Source organism: Zingiber officinale, chromosome 2A (assembly GCF_018446385.1).
Source record: "Zingiber officinale cultivar Zhangliang chromosome 2A, Zo_v1.1, whole genome shotgun sequence".
Classification (NCBI taxonomy): Eukaryota; Viridiplantae; Streptophyta; class Magnoliopsida; order Zingiberales; family Zingiberaceae; genus Zingiber; species Zingiber officinale.
In genome coordinates this window covers 163,410,529-163,430,293 of record NC_055988.1, presented here as the reverse complement: position 1 = coordinate 163,430,293, position 19,765 = coordinate 163,410,529, and the positions used below count along the sequence as shown (strand labels likewise).

Sequence of the window (19,765 nt, the reverse complement as noted above, 5' to 3'; positions counted from 1 at the left end):
GATATATAGAGGTACTTAAGGGCGGAACCAAGTATTGATTTATCCGGGCGGATAGATTTGTTTTTTAGCATGCTATTTCATATAAATTCTTTATCAATCGCTCTCGTATGAACTCACACAAACAAAATTTTCATCAGCAATCAGGTCTCATACGGATAATTAGCTTAGGTAAATCATAGTCGATCAATATTAGCCTGGGTAGATTTTATTTTCTGACTCCGTCGGCGCAAGTACTAGCATTAAGATGATGAGGAAGAGATAGGAGATGTTATCACTGGCAACGTAGGCACATGACAGAGAACATGTGTGACTAGATCAAACTGATATAGGGTATAACTAAGTGAGGCGTCCTATATATGTCAAATATGACTATAATGTATTAATTAAAAAAAAAAATAAATATTGTCAAAATTAAAGAAATATGACCAAAGTAGTTTAAGGATTTTTTTTTAATAATGTATTAATTAAAGAAATATAATATTATTACATCAAAACAATTTTGTCATACTAGTTTAAGGAAAATCCTCTTACCGCCCCTTAAAAAAGAACAATAAATAACAAAAGTAGGAAAAAGTAACTAGACAAAAATCAAAAGGGGTGCCCAATTATGTAAATCAGATATTTTGTTTCTAAAATACCCTTTATTCTAGTATTATTGTAGCAACTAACGGTTGTCACAATGGGAAAATTTTGACTATTTTATTTTAATCAAATTATTATATACAAAATACTATTTATATCAAAATACTTTTTATCAATTTTGTCAAAATTATTTTAAATTGATTAAAATTATTTAAAAATAGTTGTAGTAGCTACTTAAGTAGTTACTACACAATTATAGCTAAACCCTATCTCTAAAATCTTAAACTTTAAATCCTAAACTCTAAATACTTTTATATTAAAATATTATTTACCAACTTATCAAAATTATTTAAATTTAATCAAAAATTATTTTAAAATAATTATAACAGCTACTACATAGTTGTACAAATTATTTAATAGCTACTGCAATACTACAACACCGTTGTATTAGTTGTTATGTGTTGTATTATAAATTTTACAATAGTGCTGAAAGTAAGGCACAATATTAGTTCTGGCATTGTAACAACTATAGTTGTAACTGTTATAATTAGTAATGGTAAAAATAAAGGTATTTTCGAGATAAAAAATTTGATAGGATATTTGTTTTTTATTTTTTTTTTAACAAAAAGGGTATCCTTTTAACTATTTATATAATTTAAGATGCCCTTTCCATTTTTATCCAAAGTTATTTTTTCTTAAGGGGATAATGATTCTTCATTTAAAAGATCTCACATGTGAAAATGATAACAAGTGTTTTCATTGATAATAATTAGCATTATTATAATACAAGGCTTAAAGGTTATTCTAGATTGTGTCTACTCAATTATGTTATAATATAAAACATTTTTAAAATTTCAATTAGAGAATTTTAATTTTTTTTCTAAATCACCAACACCATTCACTATTAATACTCTTTGATGAACTCCAAGAGTCAGAGCCATGCATGGCATTATTTGTGCAATGGAGGTTGGATAGATTAGGTTGAAAATGATAGTGAAGTGTAGGTCTATTACATCCACTCGATATTCTTATATATGACAAGTTGATTAACTCGAGTTAGACAAGCGAGTTGATTGGATTAAATGGTTTGACAGACGAGCCAATAGATGATTGAGTTGGCAAGATCAACACTACAAGAAATTGATTTATCATCATCTATTTCCTACCTTCGTGAAGACATTAATCTCTCAATTGTCAATCGCGAGAATGCCACCTTGAATAGAATAGTTGATTACTCTCGCCAAAGATCATATGTTCAATGACAAGTCTCAAAGGTAGCAATACTTCTCAAAAATGATCAAGTGGTATATATATAGATAGACAACAAACAACTTAATTTGCTAGATCAAACCACTCGATTATAGTTTTGGATCACCTCTCTTTCTCTTTCCAATCTATCGTTGTCTTTGTATAATCGATAATTTGAGAGAAGAAATCAGAGAATGATGAACAATTTGATTGAAGCTCGATCGTATAAGACCGAAACCTTACGTATGAATTCATTTACATCAAAGATATGAAGTTTTGCTATAAACATTTGAAGGAAGATGTGTCAATTAGTTCACTCCATCACTCGGAACCTCTTGATTGTCACCGTGTGATCACTGATTTGAGTCACGGAAACAACTTGATAAAATTATGTATAATAGACTCTATATGATCTGATCCTATTTGTATTAATAGGAGTTTCGTGTACCGGGACAAATGCTAAAAATTGAAAGTATAGAAGAAGATAAAACACATATCAGTTTAGCATGATGAATTAATCCAACAATGGATCTTCTCTGCTGCTCTTTATGGATCACTGGCAGTATTAGCAAAGATGGCTTCAGAAATAAATACCAAAATTCTAAAGTATAGTTACATGAAATGTAAATAAAACTTGGCATTTTCTTTCAATTGAGGTTGTTGTTAACATACCCACCCATGTACTGGTCTAATTGAGATCGTCTACTACTCTCATACATAATATGTACTGATGATATGGTGAAGTTCGTATCTTGTTATCAAGATCACTATGATACATTTGTCAAGAACATAGCCACATGTTTTAAGATTGTTTCACATCTCTTTTACTCTACCTTAGAAGCCATAATGTTATTATAACCTTGTATTATATATCAGTTGCACAAACTCAACAAGATTTATGAAATAAAAGAACAATTTCATTAACTATAATGTATGATTATGTTAGACAGTGATTCTCTTTTATAATTGGATTGTCTCTAGGGCACCATCGTTTACTATCTTTCCCTTTCACTAAACTCAATCATGATGGAGAATCTAAAACGAATTGTGCTACCGTATACGAATCAATAAAGAATTAAACAATTCAAACAAGGATCTTGTCATCGATATCTATAGCAAAATTGTGAAACAACAAATGTAATGTGGAAGCGAAATATGTTGTAAATCCTGACCTATATTAAGGTTCATCACCATCACCTTGATGTCACTGACTCAACCTTAATATCAAGAAGAGGAAGGACAATAGGGCTAGATCTTCTGTAGGAGTTAAGGCGACGACAACCGTATTCCTCTTCCAGATGGGATGAAAGATGAATCGATGTCTTATCCAGGCCCGGCCCTGGAGGAGGGCAAACTTGGACGATGGCCCTGGGCCTAGATTTTGAGGGGGCCAAAATTTATTTTTTTTAATATTATGTTTAATAGTTAGTGGAGGAATGAAAACAGATTAGGGCAAAACTTACTTCTGCCTTGCGATGGAAAACTCGCTACAGACCTGCAGCGCTCGCCGCGACGCCGTCACACCGCCTCCCGCCTGCACCTGCGCCTACTGCCTACGAGAAGAACTCAAGATATGTCTTCTCCTCCCTGTCACATCTCTTCTTCTTGCTCACGGCTCCGCTCTTCAGCGGTTATTTCTGTCATTCTGTGATTATGTCGCATCTCTTCTCTTCTTCTTCTACTTTCACATCTCTGTCACTTCTCAAGAATTTTTTACCGTTATTTTTGTATCCACAGAGATGCTTAGATGAGAGATGATAAATACAGCCCATCTGCCCATGGAATGGAATTAGAATTTTCATTGTGATTTGTGAATTTGAGCTTTGGTAGTTTGGTTGTCTATTGATCACTGTGCTTCCTCCGTTCCTCGCCGGCGTTGTCGCCGGAAAACGCTCGTCCGCATCCTCGAATGCTCGCTTCCCTCTGAAACATCCGGTGTTTAAATTTATAGTTTAGGTATGCTAACTTGCCCTAGTTTCAATGGTTTCTAAATTCTAATTTCTATTGGCATTGGCGTGTCTAGTTGTAGAACTAGGTTATCCTGCACTAGTAATAGTATGTTACTATGATTATACTAGTTCCAGATTAGATTGGTAGGATGCCTTTTGTAAATCTAGTTGGTGGATACGTGAATTCACGGGAATAAACTAAAGATAGGTGTTTGAAATAGAAATTTTGCCTTGTGTTATTGTTTATAATAAAATGCATCCTTTTTTTAAGAGTTATCTAATGCGTACCAGTATCATCTGTATTCTCTTGGTTTTGTTTGTATGATTGGTGCGATTGGATATCATACCAATTTAATGATGTGGTATACTAAAATCAAAAGGAAAAAAATAACCAGCTGCAGTTCTAAACCTTGATGCTATTATTTACTTTTGTTTGTAAACTTGTTAAATAAACAAGTTTTGATGCTATTTAGTCCTCTATCCACCCACAAAGAAGAGGATCATCAACTGTCCAACTGAATCTTCTCAAAAAGCTCAGTGCAATTGATTCATTAATAATGAAGAAATTGTTCCTTAGCTGTTATTAAGAACTTGAATTGCAAGTTTTATACCAAAAATCATTATTTCCAAGGATCAAAGGTTTCGTGTTGATTTGTGATAGAAATTTAAGATGAAATGAACTTTTTTTATTAGGTTTTTGACTTCTATAAAAATTGTAGCATGTGTTTATAACTCCAAATTGTTTAAAGTCTTAAGGCGCAAGTTGATTTGTAAATCTGCTTGCATCACGGAGATTATGGAATGATGGAAAGATAACCAATAGGTTAAGATTATAACTTATGTTGTTATAATTAATATTGTTGTTTCTTTAAGTATCATAATTTTACTAATTAGTTTTAATTTGATAATGATTTAATTTTCTTTTAACAGGTGTTGTCTGATGAGGTGCTTAACTTAACGACCTAGGATATTTCCATTAATATTGAAAACTATCATATTCCAGGTGCTATTATTCCTTTACTAGTAAAATAATTTGAATTATCTATTTTTTGTAATTGCTATGGTTTTATACATTATAATATGTTGCCTAAAAAATATCTTTCCGGATGTGAGAAAAGGAAAAAAAGAAAAAAACTAGAACAATTGATTGAATCACAAAATTATGCTATTAATAAATTCTTTATTAAAAATTCTCATGGAAATCCACAAAATTCAACTATGACTGTGAATGATGTAGATGAGTGTAATGTGATTCACGATGTTAATGAAGAAAGGGAAATTTTGAGTGAGCATGAAAATGTTTTAAATAGGGTAGATAATGAGAATATTGACATTGATGAACAATTTATTTCTTCACTTGATATATATGATCCAAGAAATTGGGATAATCTTGATAACAATGCACGTGATATTTTAGTTGAAAAATGGCTATAAGAGAAATGAATATTGTATATCCTTTGGATGACACTTCTAGGCATTTTTCTTGTGCTCATTATTCTAGACATTTAAGTAATGGAGAAATAAGAGACCGAAAGTGGTTGGTTTATAGTAAATATGTAGATAAAGTTTATTGTTTTTGTTGCAAGTTGTTTAAATCTGAAAACAATAGAAGTTCACTAGCAAAGGATGGATTTAGAGATTGGAAACATCTTAGTGAACGACTTAAAGAACATGAAAACACTATTGAACATATAACTAACATGAACACTTGGAATGAATTAAAAATACGATTAGATAAAAATCTAATAATTGATAAAGACCTACAACGAGAAATTTCCAAAGAAAAAGAGCGTTGAAGACAAGTTATAACAAGAATAATAACAACTGTAAAATGTCTTTCTAAACGTTGTTTGACTTTTCGAGGATCTAATGAAAAACTTTATCAAGATAATAATGGAAATTTTTGGGGGTTGATTGAAATGATTGCTGAATTTGATTATGTGATGCAAGATCATATTAGACGTATTCAAAGTAATGAAATTCATTATCATTACCTAGGTCATAAAATTCAGAATGAGTTGATTTCTATTTTAGCTAATAATGTTAAAAGTGTTATCATTAATAAAATTAAAGAAGCAAAATATTTTTCAATAATTCTTGATTGTACCCCAGATATAAGTCATCAAGAACAAATGACTTTTATAGTACGATGTGTTAATATGTCAGGTAATAAAGTGAAAATAGAGAAGTACTTTTTAGAGTTTCTAAAAGTAAATGATACATCAGGTTTAGGACTTTTTAACGAATTATAAAATGTGTTAAAATCACTTGATCTTAGTATTGAAAATATTAGAGGTCAAGGTTATGATAATGGTTCCAATATGAAAGGAAAACACCAAGAAGTTCAAAAGACGTTACTTGAAATAAATCCAAGAGCGTTGTACATGCCATGTGCTTGCCATAGTCTTAATCTAACTCTTAGTGATATGACACATTCTTGTGTTAAAGATGTTTCTTTTTTTGGAGTAGTGCAACGCATATATACATTATTTTCAAGTTCTCCTAAGAGATGGAAAATTTTACTTAATAATGTGTAGGGATTAACTGTCAAATTTTTGTCGAATACTCGTTGGGAAAGTCGTATTACAAGTGTTCAAGCTATTAGATTTCAAATTGTGGAAGTGAGAGCAGCTTTACTTGAATTAAATAATATTTGTGATGATGCAAAGTCAATAAGTGAAGCTGAAAGTTTAGCTAATTCAATCGAAAAATTTGAATTTTTACTTGGTATGGTCATTTTGTATGATATCTTATTTGCTATAAACATGGTGAGTAAGAAATTACAATCAAAATCTATGTGCATTGACTCTGCCATGAAACAATTAGAAGGTGTAATCTCATTTTTTGAAAAGTATAGGAATGATGGTTATGCTGCAAGTTTGACTATTGCTAAGAGTCTTGCATTAGATATGAATATAGAGCCAATATTTACAACAAAGCGTCGTATTTTTAGGAAAAGATAATTTAATGAAAGAGAAGATGATGAAGTTTCACTATCATTAGAAGAGTCTTTTAGAATTGATTATTTTATTGTTGTTGTGGACATGACAATTGCTTTTTTAAAGTGTAGATTCGAGCAAATGAAAACCTTTGAAAATATATTTGGTTTTTTATTTGATTCAAAAACATTAAGAACTTTGAATGATGATAAATTAAGAAAATATTGTGTCAATTTAAAATCTACTCTAACTCATGACAACTCATCAGATGTTGAGTTAGATGATTTATTTACTGAATTAAAAATATTTCAAACGACTTTACCAAATATGATAATGTCTGCAATTGATATTCTTGAATTTGTTCAAAGTGTAGATTGTTATCCAAACGTTGCAATTGCTTACAGAATTTTGTTGACTATGCCTATTACAGTAGCATCGGCTGAAAGGAGTTTTTCAAAATTAAAATTATTAAAAACATATATGAGATCATCAATGTCTCAAGAAAGATTAAATGGATTGGCAATTTTATGTATTGAGAAAGATATCTGGGAAATTCTTGAAACTAATAATATTATAGAAGATTTTGCAAATAGAAATGCTAGAAGAAGTTATTATAGATAAATTATGTATTATTAGAAATTTATTTGGGATCTTATTTTATTATTTCGCCCAGGGCCTCTTCAGCCGAAGGACCGGGGCTGGTCTTATCCCTATGGGAACTACAACTCCTTTTATATATAGAGCCTTAGAATCCATTTTTGTTATTAGCCCATCAATAATAATAGAAAAGCGAGTTGAAAATCCACATTCATTAAATTAAAACTCTTAATTAAAAATTCATTAGATCACTTTATTTGGTTTAATCTTTAATGGCAAAGATGGTATGTTATCCATCGGAGAAATAAAATCCAATACTCTTCCACTTGGCTACATGTGATTCCACACATAACATACAATCAAATTCCTTAGTTGAGTTCAATAATGTCACTAAATGATAAAAATTATCCCTTAAAATAATCTGGTTAATTAATTTTATTTGTATAGGATTAAAGTGGACATTGTTACCGTACTCGTAACAAGCCCAAACAGTAATCGTAATACCTACTTCATTAATGACATAATCATATATGGGTGTGTAGCATGAGAATTATATGAAATGTGATTTGAACATATCTATTCTTAACTGGTCCTCTTTATAACTCAAAAAAATTCAACATCATATTTTCAAATAACTTATGCCAAACCGGAATAGTAAACCATTGTTGCACCGTGGACAACAACCTCTCCAACTCCAGTTACGAAAGAAGAGGAGGAGAAAAAAAAATAATAAACCCAGTTAGCCACATTGACTAGCTCTAGGGGTGATCGGCCCGACTCCACTAAATTTTTTCACCGGCCACCAGGATAAATCGAGAAGCGCTCACGTCGGACGACAGAAGAAGAGGAGGAGAGAGGAAAGAAGATTGCACTACAACAAGGCAACGAAGTAAATCAAGTAATCACAACAAAAGGACACGAGAAATCACCGAACACGAGAAAGAAACAAGAAAAAGAGACAACATATCAGAATTACCATGATTCGGCTGCGTGTCTATTCCACGAAAACAACCAAAGCTTTATTAGAATTCTCTGAACACTTATATTAAGTTTATAATGATCCTATATATATAGTACTCAAACTCTTACATGATATTTCGGACCGACAATATTAAGAGAAAAACATGTTTTCTAGGATTTCCATCACTTCCTGGATGAGATACAGCCGGGTCATGCTTGGCGGTGTCGCTCATCCAAATCCGGACATAGGCAGGCCGTGTAAGGGGGCATGCTCGTGCTTGGGTGTCCCGCGCCTCTAGAATTGTACACGGCCAGGCTGTGTCCAGTGGGCATGCCTGTGCCTAGGTGTGCAATGCTTCCAAAACCAAACACGGCTTGGTCGTGCTAAGCCTACCCCTTCTTCCCTCTTTTCGTGATTTTCTTTGTATCAACTTCTGCTCATATATGAGTCACTCGTCAACAATTTCTACCTTGATGAATATCCACCTCATTGGAGAACACGAGCATCTGAGCAAAACTCCACCTAAAACTTTAGGTTTGAGTTTCATTTCTCTAGCATCTAGATATATGAATCAAGTTCAAGCAATGTTTAAACCTTTATGTGATCACTAGCTTCGTCAGCATGTCTGCAACATTATCTGCAGTGTAAACCTTATCAAGTTAAATTTCCTCTGAAGCAATCAGCTCCTTGATTTTGTGAAATCTCGTATCACTGTACTTGGTCATCACATGATACAACTGATTCTTCGTCAAATAGATAACACTCTAACTATCACATAATAACATAACTCCACTTTACTGAATGCTCAATTCTTTGACCAATCCTGTAAATCATAAAATATTTTTCACTGTTTCAACTACTATCATATATTCTGACTTCGTAGTCAACTATGAAATAATAACTTGCACCCTTATTTGTTTTGATTAGTTGTTTTCCTTTTAATACATTCTAGGTGACATTAATTTTTTCAGACATCAATCGATTAAAAAATTTAATGGCAATTGACTGATGGACCGAAGTAATCGAGTGCAACTCTTGTGCTCGGACCCAATGCACAACAGTATCATTGTTGACTGATCAAATCAACCGTGTGCACTAGTTGATTTGGAAACTTTCTTTGCCCATGGTAATAGAAATACTAGAGTGCAATCAATAGTGGACTGATCAAATCAGTCTAGTGCACCAGTTGATTTGAAAAGTTTTTGTGCGTGGTTTTATACACATTAGTTGATTGATCGATTTCACCAGTAGACTGCATACGATTCTATCTATGTTTTTTTTTCGCATATCAAAAGCAATTATTTCCAAAAAAAAAAACGACAACAGTTATCCTAAATCTCACTGTTATTATTCATATACTTCACAAAAAAAATATCCTCTCAAGTCGGTATAGTGATTAGCGCATGATTTACTACTACCATGTGGTCTTCTTTTGCCACCACTAACAAATAAAATTCTAGGGTTTATAAATGTAGAAACTCAATGAATATGCACCGTTCAAAGCGTTAGATTGAAATACAATGCAAAAACATGTGGATCAATGAAAGTCGTTGCTACGTCCTAACCTATGGATTATTTATTTATTTTTGATATTTCTTGGAGAATCTAAAACGAATAATAAACAATCAAACAATTCAAATACAAGATCTTGTCATCAATATCGATAGCAAAATTGCAAAACAACAAATGAAATCCGAAAGTGAAATATGTTGTGAATCTTGACCTGAATCGAGGTTCATTGTCATCACCTTGATATCACTGGATCGACCTGAAGATCAAGAAGAGGAAGGACAATAAGGCTTGATCTTAGGGTAATGATTACTATCTACCTTTTCCGGATGGGATGAAAGATAAATCAATGCTTTAATCCTAAGAGACCATAGGCTTATAATTCTTTTCCGTTATCAGTCCGTCAATAATAATAAAAAAAATAAGTTAACAAATTTCTATACATATTAAATCGGCATCCATGAAATCAATTCCGTAATTAAACATCTAATATTAGATTACGTTATTGAGTTTAATCCTTAATAATAAAGATGCATGGTATGTTATAACCTAACATGTAATTAAGTACATGGAGAAATAAAATCCAACAAATCATTCATATATCTCTTTACGGATTATCAAACATAACATTCATATTTCTATTGGGTTAACACCTTAATTAGTGGATCGATAATGTTATCGTTGATTAATACTCGCTTCATTGTGATATTTTCACACATAATAAACTTTCTGATCACATAGAATCATTTGAGCACATTCATTCATTGATGAGACTATGGTTTGTTTGTCGGTGTAGCGACTTTGTTTATCACGATACACTTAATAGGATCAACAGTGCTCAAAGCTACTTTAAGTTTTCCAATAAAAACTTGTGGATCGAATCATGCATCGAAATGCCTTTATTGCCTCCACAATAATGTACTCAATTTTTTTTCTCGAGTCAGCTATACTCTCTTGACTTAAACTCTTCTAGATATATACCGTCCTTTAGTAAAAGAAAAATATACCCGATGAAAAACTCACATATGTGGATTCTTTTATTTATGAATATTTCATCTCCTTCTATATACACCAAGAATAAATCTTTAATTTTCATCTACTACTTGAGGAGGTTCATAACTACAACATAGTAACCTTCATCGAGGTTACTATATATACTCAAAGCATACATTACATCAAATTACATAAATATCACAGTATTATCTAACTTGTTCTTTTTCTTTCCTACTTATATATCAATTTTGACCCGTTTAAATATATATAATAGTTTTGGTCGTTTAATTTTCTGTAAAATGGGTTCAAGATAGAGGTGTCAATTCAGATCGATCGGATTGAATTCGGATCGTTGAAAAGAAAATTATAAAAAATGTTAACTCGAATTTGACCTAAACTCGAATACAATCTAAAATCTCTAAACCTGAATCCGAATCCGATCAACCCGAATCTGATCCGAATAACTCGATTAAAAATGACTTGTTTTTACTATTTTCTTTATAATTCTTCAGGTTTAATACTCCATCGTTATCATATTAATATTATATTAATATACATGAAAATAACTTAATTTTTAAAATAAAATTTGATTTAATCTAAAAATCCACTAAAACTTAAATTCGGATCAAATTAGGTCAATCCAAACCCGACCCGAAAATTCTCCAATTCGAATCTAATTTTTTCCCGAATCGAATCATCATATCAGGTTCATTTTTGATACTCCTATATAAAAAAATGATTAACCAGGTTAGGTAACGTCGAGCTTTGGATGACCGGCCCGGCCTCACGGAAATTTTCCACCGACCACCAGGGTAAATCGGGAAGCACTCGCAGTGGACAGCTCAGGAGCGGAGCTCGAATCGCAGGTACCTGAATGACAGCCTGAATGTCCTATCGTTGCACCATAATCCCGGGGGCTTGATACTCCTATATAAAGATTCCATAGTTGGTGTAGTGGTCCCAATTTTAATAAATTAATAGATGAATTTCTTAACATATAAGCATACTAATAAATAATAATAATAATAATAATAATTATTATTATTATGTTGGATAGAACCTGAAGACTTTGTTTTGATATTTAAAAAATACATGCAACATTGTAAAAAGAAATCCTCAACTGGACTTTTTTGAAAAATAAAACGGAGGTATTTTCCTTAACATTGAAGCATTGAGTTATTCTGCCAACGTGAAAATCTCCAACTCGCCGAGGCGAGGCGTACGCAGTAACGCAGAGCAGGACAACGACATAATCGATTCTAAATCATGGGCGGTGGTAGGCGATCCTCCGATCATCTTCCGGCAGGTTCGAGTTTTAGGCTTCCATTCGCTTCTTTCCCTTTTCCATTTTTTTTCCAATCGACCATTTTTTTCATCGTCACCTTCTCCAAGTCGTCTCAGAACTGGCGGATGACGGCGTGACTTCCTCACAATCTTCCTCTGACCGTCATCCCGATGACTCACCACTCTCATACTCGCCCGAGATCACAGTGGCCGCTACTGACTCCGCCGCTGAAGAGGAGGTCTGTTACAACCCACCGCGACGCAAGACTTACAATGAACTCTTGGAGTCTTACAGCAATCCGCCGGCGCGCAAAGCGACCCTCAGAGAAACCAAAGATCTCATCTTGAGGCAAGCCCGATTTCTTTTTTAGTCGCTCCTCGTTTGGGGATTTTGCTTTTTTTTTTTTTCGATTCCTTGACTTTGATATCGTTTAGGCATAAACCTGGAGATTGGATTGAAGAAGTGGGCGGCACCACGGTCGGCGACTACGAGGTCTCGGACTGCACGACGCTTCTCCTGATTGGGCCTAGGGGTTCTGGTAAGAGTACTCTTATCAATAGGATCACCAGGGTGTTTGAAGACGACCAATCGACTCCTCATAGGGCGCAAGTTTCACGTGAGGACTTCATAAATTCTTAAGTTCTTATTTATTAGCTTAATGCAGGAATTGTGATTCACTATTGCAGAAGCTTGTTTGCAGATAATTTGTCAGCAACATTAGGAACTTGCTTCCTGCAAGAATACATGATTCCGAGGAAATCAAAGTCACTTTGCATTTATGATACTCGGAGTTTGTCCAGTAAACCATCAGATAATGTTGAATTGCTCCAATGTTGGATGACCCGTGGTGTTAGTCATGGAGAGATGGTGATCAGGTAATACACAATTGACTTTCAATGCACCTGCCCTAATTGGTTGTATGATTATTATTTTTTAATTGAAGACATTAGTTCTTGAGGAATATTTCAAACTGTTGTCGTTAAGAAATGCCGTGTTGGCTCTGAAGTTTCTTATCTTTGACATGATAAATATTTTTTATCATTAAGTAATTCTTTTTTATTCTAAAGTTCTTTTGACATTATCCAAATGGCTTCTTGCCTTTGTACAGGATGGTATTCATATGCCATCACGGCAATTTTATTAGCAATTAGACTTTCTAAAGTTCTATGCTACTGTTGTGTCGTAGCAGATAGTCATTTTATTGGTTCCATTTAACATAGCATGGTATGTGTCATAATATCTAATCAACATAAAACAAAATAACGGATGAATAATATTATTAATCATGATGTAATGTATTTAATAAGCATAAAGACCATGAAAGTTGAGAAATTCATAAGCATAAGGAAAATATGCATAGTACATGACATGTATTTTAAAAGAGGAATAGGTATAAAGCAATATGCATGATGTACATGTCTAAGGGTGATATCACAAGTGCAGTGTTTATAATGAATAGAGCAAGCAATTAAGAGTAGAAAAAAAAGTCAAACTAGATTTTTTTTTTTCCTTGAATTAGAATTTTGCTTGTAATCCTCTAGTTTACCACTACTCACACACCTACAACAATTATAAACTATCCTAACAAGGGACGTGCAGTTTAGCTTAACAATTGGATTTAACATGAGGGTATAAGTGGTGTAATATTCATCCTTTCAAAGCAAGGACTCTATGAAACAATCTAATACACTTGGACTGACAATAAACTAGCCAAAACCTTGTTGTCCCTTTTGGACAGCAGCTAAAGTGTCAATCAAGCCACAAAAATCTTATTATGACCCTAAATTATTAGACAAGCATAGATAGGTGATCCTTTTTTATTTCCCCATATTGTAGAATTTTATACAATACCAAGTTCCACCAATCTAGAACAACAATGATTAAGAAAACATGAAACTTCAATTCCCTATGGCAAACTACTCCCAGATCCTGATAACCCACCATATAACTTTATTCAATAGAGTAAGACCACAAAGCATATATATAAGGATCCTACCTTAAGAACAAGGTTGAGAATTTTTCATTGTCTTAATTGGTCGCAAAAAACACACCAAGTAACTCCAATTTGCAACTGCTACCCGCAGGAAACACTAAACTGCTCTGACTCATTGGTTTCTGGTTTGTCACTAAAATCTCATTGCTTCCTTGCTCCCTTTGTTGAGAGGACAGCTGTTGAGGAGGTGAAGAATGAGATGGAACATGTCAAACATGACCTCTCAAACCTTGGGCAGGTGAAGAAATAGTGAGAAGGAATGAATAACTTGTTTGAGGCCCTCGACATTCAACATGGGTGTGCAAGGAGTGGTGGTAGCTGCCTGCTAGGAAAACATCCACAAACTCCACTTGTTGTAGAAGGGTTCAGGCAGGGAGGGGGAGAAAGTAAATTTGTGGGTTTAAGTTGCTTACCGGGGTGGGTTTAACTTACGATTTGGTTTGGGTTTTAAATTTAACAAAATATAAAAGCATTTTTAATAGGGAATCACTTAAAGAAGTCTTTTAATTAGGATTTGGCTGTGTTAACTAGCAAAAACTAAACTTGCATTAAGTTATGAAGGAATTTGCTAAGACAACATACAAGTGGTTAATTTACTCATTTTTGGATGTGATATTTTAATTTGTTGTTTCAGGCAATCAGATGATATCGTGACAAGGAATACAATAAAGTCAATGGTCCGACAAGGTGTATTCAGCCCTTACAAAAAGAGGGTAGTAAACTTTGTCATATTGGTCGTTAATGGAGTCTCTATTTTGGAATGGATTCATGCAAAAGACAATGGTTATGTTGATATACTATTGGAGACCTTCAAATATCCATTCTTGTCGTTTAAAGGTATTGTTGGTTGGTTAATTTTTCTTACATTTAAAAGGTTGTGAAAGCAGTTCAGTTCCAACGTTGTGATTTGATGGTTTTTTTTTTTTATAAACTGAATGCATCTCTTCTTTTAAAATGCATTCGTGAAACTCAAATTTCTAGTTAAACATAGAGATCAAATAGCACATAGATCCTTGAACCTTTCTCAACCCATATGTTATCCTAGGAGTGATATAGAAACGAAAGATCATGAAGCACAAAATATGCTAGTAGGTAATTCTTTTAATCGAAACAGTAAAATATACCATATGCAGCTTCATAAATTAATTGTCTGATCAATTCTGCATGACTTATGATCTAAGGATTGCTCTACCTGATTATTGTAGTTGCAGAACTTAGATCGGCAATGAGATCTTTCTGGTATACTCTCCAAGCAACCTGACATGGTAGCCTTATATCTTGTGCTTTCTAAGCGTTTCCAGGCCTAGATCATCTTCTTACAGAGTGCAATTGATTAAAGGTTAGTGGACCACTGAATGATGTGACAAGCTCGAGCCACTTGAATTCCTATATCTCCTCAAATTGTAACTATAAGCAGAGATTGATAAATTAAATAAGTCTAGCAGTTTTACTCCTATATTAGTATTACCAAGGCTATGACTGGAATCAGACTAAATATTCTACTGTTTGTAATGCAAAATGTAATGTTACTAGCAAATAATCTACTTGAAATCCTCTACAGCTAAGTCTTATTCCATTCTTGATCTATATATTATCACGTTGCAAAAAAGACGATTCACTAGCCCCCAGCGCCCCTGCCAACCCGTCCTTAGGCCAACATGGAGGAGGTAAATCACCGGTGGCTACTAGCCATTAGTGCAGGTGGCCAAGGCATGGGGAGGCATGTTCGGATGCGCCGAGTTTCAACCCCAAGATCTCATATGGCAACACCCCATGTCTTAACCACCGCACCGCCCGAGGGGACCTTGATCTATATTATCACACAACTATATTTAATGGAGTTTTTGTGATGATCGGTTGTCCATCTACATAATGGTAAACACGTGCTGCATTCAATGGTCAAGGTTAGTGTGAGAACCAATATTCATAATTGCATCTAATGGTTTGATGCAGGAAGGAAGCAAATGGATGACTCTGGAAAAGAAAAGGAATGTTATTAATTGGATTATTATTTACATTTATGTTTGGTTGCCTATGGAATGCAATATTTGGCAAGCGTGGAGCTTCCAAAATAATTAGGACTCAGTTCTCTTGCCTGAAATGCAGGATGTAACAAGTTTGATTAGTGATAGGCAATTATACACAAACTTTGCAAGATTGATTACTACAAAACACAGATGACATTCTTTGTCATACTTTTGGCACAGTCTCTTTGACCATGATTGCGGGTAAAATATTTTGTTGATGATGCTTCTAATATGGAGTTCTTCATTTTCCTTCTCGTGTGACCTTGTGGTCACGATTTCGAGTCACGGAAACAATCTCTTGCAAAGTAAGTTAAGATTGTGCACAATTCACTCACTGTGATTCAACCCTTCCATGGGACCTCGTTTTGGCTAGAGCTTCGTGCACTGTCCTTTTTTTTTAGTGTTCATTGATTACTTCTATTTCCCATCACTATTAAGTGGGTGTCTTTGTCATTTTTCTTCACGCTCACAAAATTTTTCCTACCAATATAATTTCTGTTAATTGCATATTTTGTTATGTTGTAGATAACAAACCAGCTTTGGTGATCACCCATGGTGATGAATTGTCAATATCACAGCGTGCTTGTGTCCGTATGTACCTAGGAGAGCTCTTGGGAATTCCTCCTGTACATCAAATTTTTGACATTGCAGGTGGTGCATTTAATCTATTCTGCCTCTTCTTAGATAAACATGTGTACTTGATATGGTACAAATAAATAAAGCTCATGGATGCAGACATGAAGGATGAAGATACTGAGTTGGCCATAGTGGACATGTTGCGTTACTGCATTGAACATGCTGATAGGAACCTTCCTTTCAATCAGAACTACTTATTGCAGGTTGGTATTCTAGACTCTAGGATTTTTGGTAATCTTTATGCCAATTGTATGTTTCCTTTGCTGCTCCTGTCTCTGATGCTGCAATTCTTGAAGCTGTAAAAGCATTTAGCGGTCACCATTAAGAACTTGAAGCAGTTTATATGAATGATGTCATAAGATTTGAGACCTATAATGATATATCACGTCTTAATTTGTATCATCCAGACTCTAAAGAAAAGAAGTTTAGGGTTTAGTTAAACAGAATCACTTGCCAAGAAAATCCTTGACTTCAATTCTATTTTGGGATTCTCTCAACCTCTTCTTGGTCTATGATCTCGAGGTGTCCTAAAAATAGGATGCAAAACATTTCTCATTCGGGACAAGAGAGACAAGATTAAACTCCTCTCAGTGATGCTATACAGATTTGAAGCCCGACTTTTGGCAGAAGTCTGTTGGTTTTTCTTAACCTCTTTTTATCTACATTCCACTGTAACAAGGGTTAGTTGTAACCACGTTCATTTATTCGCTTCATTTCATCTTGAGAACTTCACTATTACATGCTTTTCTCCTTTTATGTTTTACTTTTCTGAACAGCATTAAAACTCTTTCTTTGTCGACAGAAGCACAGAACCTTGATGCTCATGTTTATGGTTTTTTATTCCTTTTATCCAATTCCACTGTAGGGGCAGAGAATCTGCCACAGCATGATGGAGATGTTGCAGGGTTACGATACAATACTAGAAGTCGTCGCCATCACTTTGTGCATCATCCTGCTACTTTTGCGTGGAATTGTGAATCTCATCTAGTGACAGAGCCCTTGTTGTCATTGTTTATAAATCTTGTACATAGTTACTTTCTTATTGGAGCATAAACAAGTTTGTTCTTAGAATTGAAGTTTCGATACATTCTAGAACTGATTCTCCATTGGAGAATCTATGTGAATGTTCTACGTAGCTTCCTTTTCATAAAATAAGTTGTACTTTTTTTTCATACATAAGCCATTCTATACATCTAACTTGTAATTTGCTTTCTTTCATTCATATCGTCACCAAAACGGATGAGAAGTCTATGGGCTGCCCCATGTAAATCCATGATATGACTTAAATAATTGATACTATCAAAGAGTCTCCCCTTCTGATGTAGAGAGGCTATCTCCACTTTAGAATCAATCTAGCGCCCATTGTAGGAGAAAAAAATCTTTCAACTCTCGAAATTCATTTAGTATAGGATATTTACTTCTTCAATAAGATAATCTACAAGGCCTGGAATGATGATGATTGTAAAGGGATAGTAGCCGTGATGGTAGTGAAGGGGTTATAATACAAGGATGACACGGTGCAATGGTATGGTGGTATACCCATGCAATAATTCTGTCCGAAGGCATATTAAACGTTCATTGTGCTTCACCTATTCGTGATGTTGGACCGCTTGCTATGGCCCATCTATACTTTCCAAATTTACATAGGAGCAATGATATGTTAAGGCAAAAAAATTCAAGGAAAAGTTCAAGGATACATAAAATCATGGCTCACCATTTCATTTTTTGTGGGCCCCATCACTTTATGTGTCTATCCTTGAACTTTTCCTTGAATTTTTTTCTTTGAACATATCATTTTTCTTTTTATAGTGGCCAGCTTGTGATGTTGGATCGCAAGAGCTTGGATACCTGAGTTAACAAAAAACAAAAGAAGAGAGAATTAGTGCGGAGATATCATATCTTAGTTATCTGAAACTTGCATTGCAGCAAAAAAAAAAAAAAAAAAAGAAACCGACACACACTTTAGAAGGGGTAAATCATGGGAGGTATTTGCTCTAATATAGTGACCCTTTGCATCGGGGAAATCAAATATCCAAAACTTGCACGAACATATATAAAGATTTATCAATGAAATTATTGAGATCGATGATGAAGACCAAACATATCGACGAGTAACGTACGTACAAATTTGTGATGCAGAGGATTCAATCTTGTTGGGATTGTCTCGTCGTTGCTAGCACCAACGTCCGACGACCACCCTCTACGACGATGACTGTCATGGTGACAGAGGTGTTGCTTCCCATAACTCACTGGAACCAACCCATGACTCGCCACCATGATCCTCCTCCCCGCAAATGTAGAGGAGTGACTGCTAGCGCTCGCTAGTGTCAGAAGGAAAGTGAACCATAGGACGAGACTCCCCTCCTCCTCGCCATTGCAGAGATAGTGAATCGAAGAAGTAGAATAATTTTAGTCAAAAATTAAAAGGACACCCTCTTTTTTAATGAATCATCAAAGGGGCGTCCTATGTTGATTTATTATCAAAAAAGTGTTCATCCCCTGTAGTATGATACAACTATCTTTCACTATAGTCCCCTTGGATGGGTCTAGTGGGTAGCGCATGAGGTGTTGCCACAATGAGATCTGGGGTTCGAATCTCGGCAAGCCGAGGTAAATACCTCCCTTATATGCCAGTCACTATTCCAATGGCTAGTAGCCGCTCGTGATTTACCTCCTCTGTGTTGGCCCTGGGACGAGTTGGCAGGGGCGCTGGGGGCGAGCGTATTCGCCTTTTGCGATAACTATCTTTCACTATAAAGTAGAAACTTATTTTCATTATTATCTCTCTCCTATTTTTTCCCCGCCTAAATTGACCTGTTGTAGTAGCTATGAACTCATAGCCACTACACAATTGTAGCAGTTACAATATTATAACTACTACAACTAAGTTGTCACACAGTTGTAGTAGCTACGATTACATAGATGTTACAATATGGAAATAAAATTTTAAGACTAAAATTGTTCGGAGCCTAAAAAAAAATTTTAAATGATGTTTTTTGAGCCTGAAACCTGGCTGTTACAAGTTCCACTCCATAACAAATTGTAA

General features: G+C 34.4%; 1 protein-coding gene across 2 annotated transcripts; it reads left to right on the top strand.

The window, feature by feature from the left end:
- Positions 1-11,937: 11,937 nt before the first annotated feature.
- Positions 11,938-17,937, top strand: LOC122042979. Of its 2 annotated transcripts, none has more exons than XM_042603395.1 (8): positions 11,938-12,084; positions 12,180-12,411; positions 12,498-12,679; positions 12,764-12,938; positions 14,691-14,893; positions 16,609-16,734; positions 16,819-16,922; positions 17,585-17,937. In XM_042603395.1, the coding sequence occupies exons 1-8, from the start codon at positions 12,045-12,047 to the stop codon at positions 17,705-17,707; spliced, it is 1,185 nt and encodes a 394-aa protein (XP_042459329.1). In that variant the 5' UTR covers positions 11,938-12,044; the 3' UTR covers positions 17,708-17,937. The 2 variants fall into 2 exon arrangements, with proteins under 2 accessions (XP_042459329.1, XP_042459328.1); XM_042603394.1 differs by having other exon boundaries at positions 11,958-12,084; positions 12,171-12,411.
- The last annotated feature ends 1,828 nt before the right edge of the window (positions 17,938-19,765 follow it).

Bases quoted from the DNA above. Each gene is read 5' to 3' on its own strand.
- LOC122042979 (XM_042603394.1), top strand. From the start codon at position 12,045: ATGGGCGGTGGTAGGCGATCCTCCGATCATCTTCCGGCAG. The intron at 14,894-16,608 runs GTATTGTTGGTT...GTTATGTTGTAG, and splicing joins TCCATTCTTGTCGTTTAAAG to ATAACAAACCAGCTTTGGTG. The intron at 16,735-16,818 runs GTGGTGCATTTA...TCATGGATGCAG, and splicing joins TCAAATTTTTGACATTGCAG to ACATGAAGGATGAAGATACT.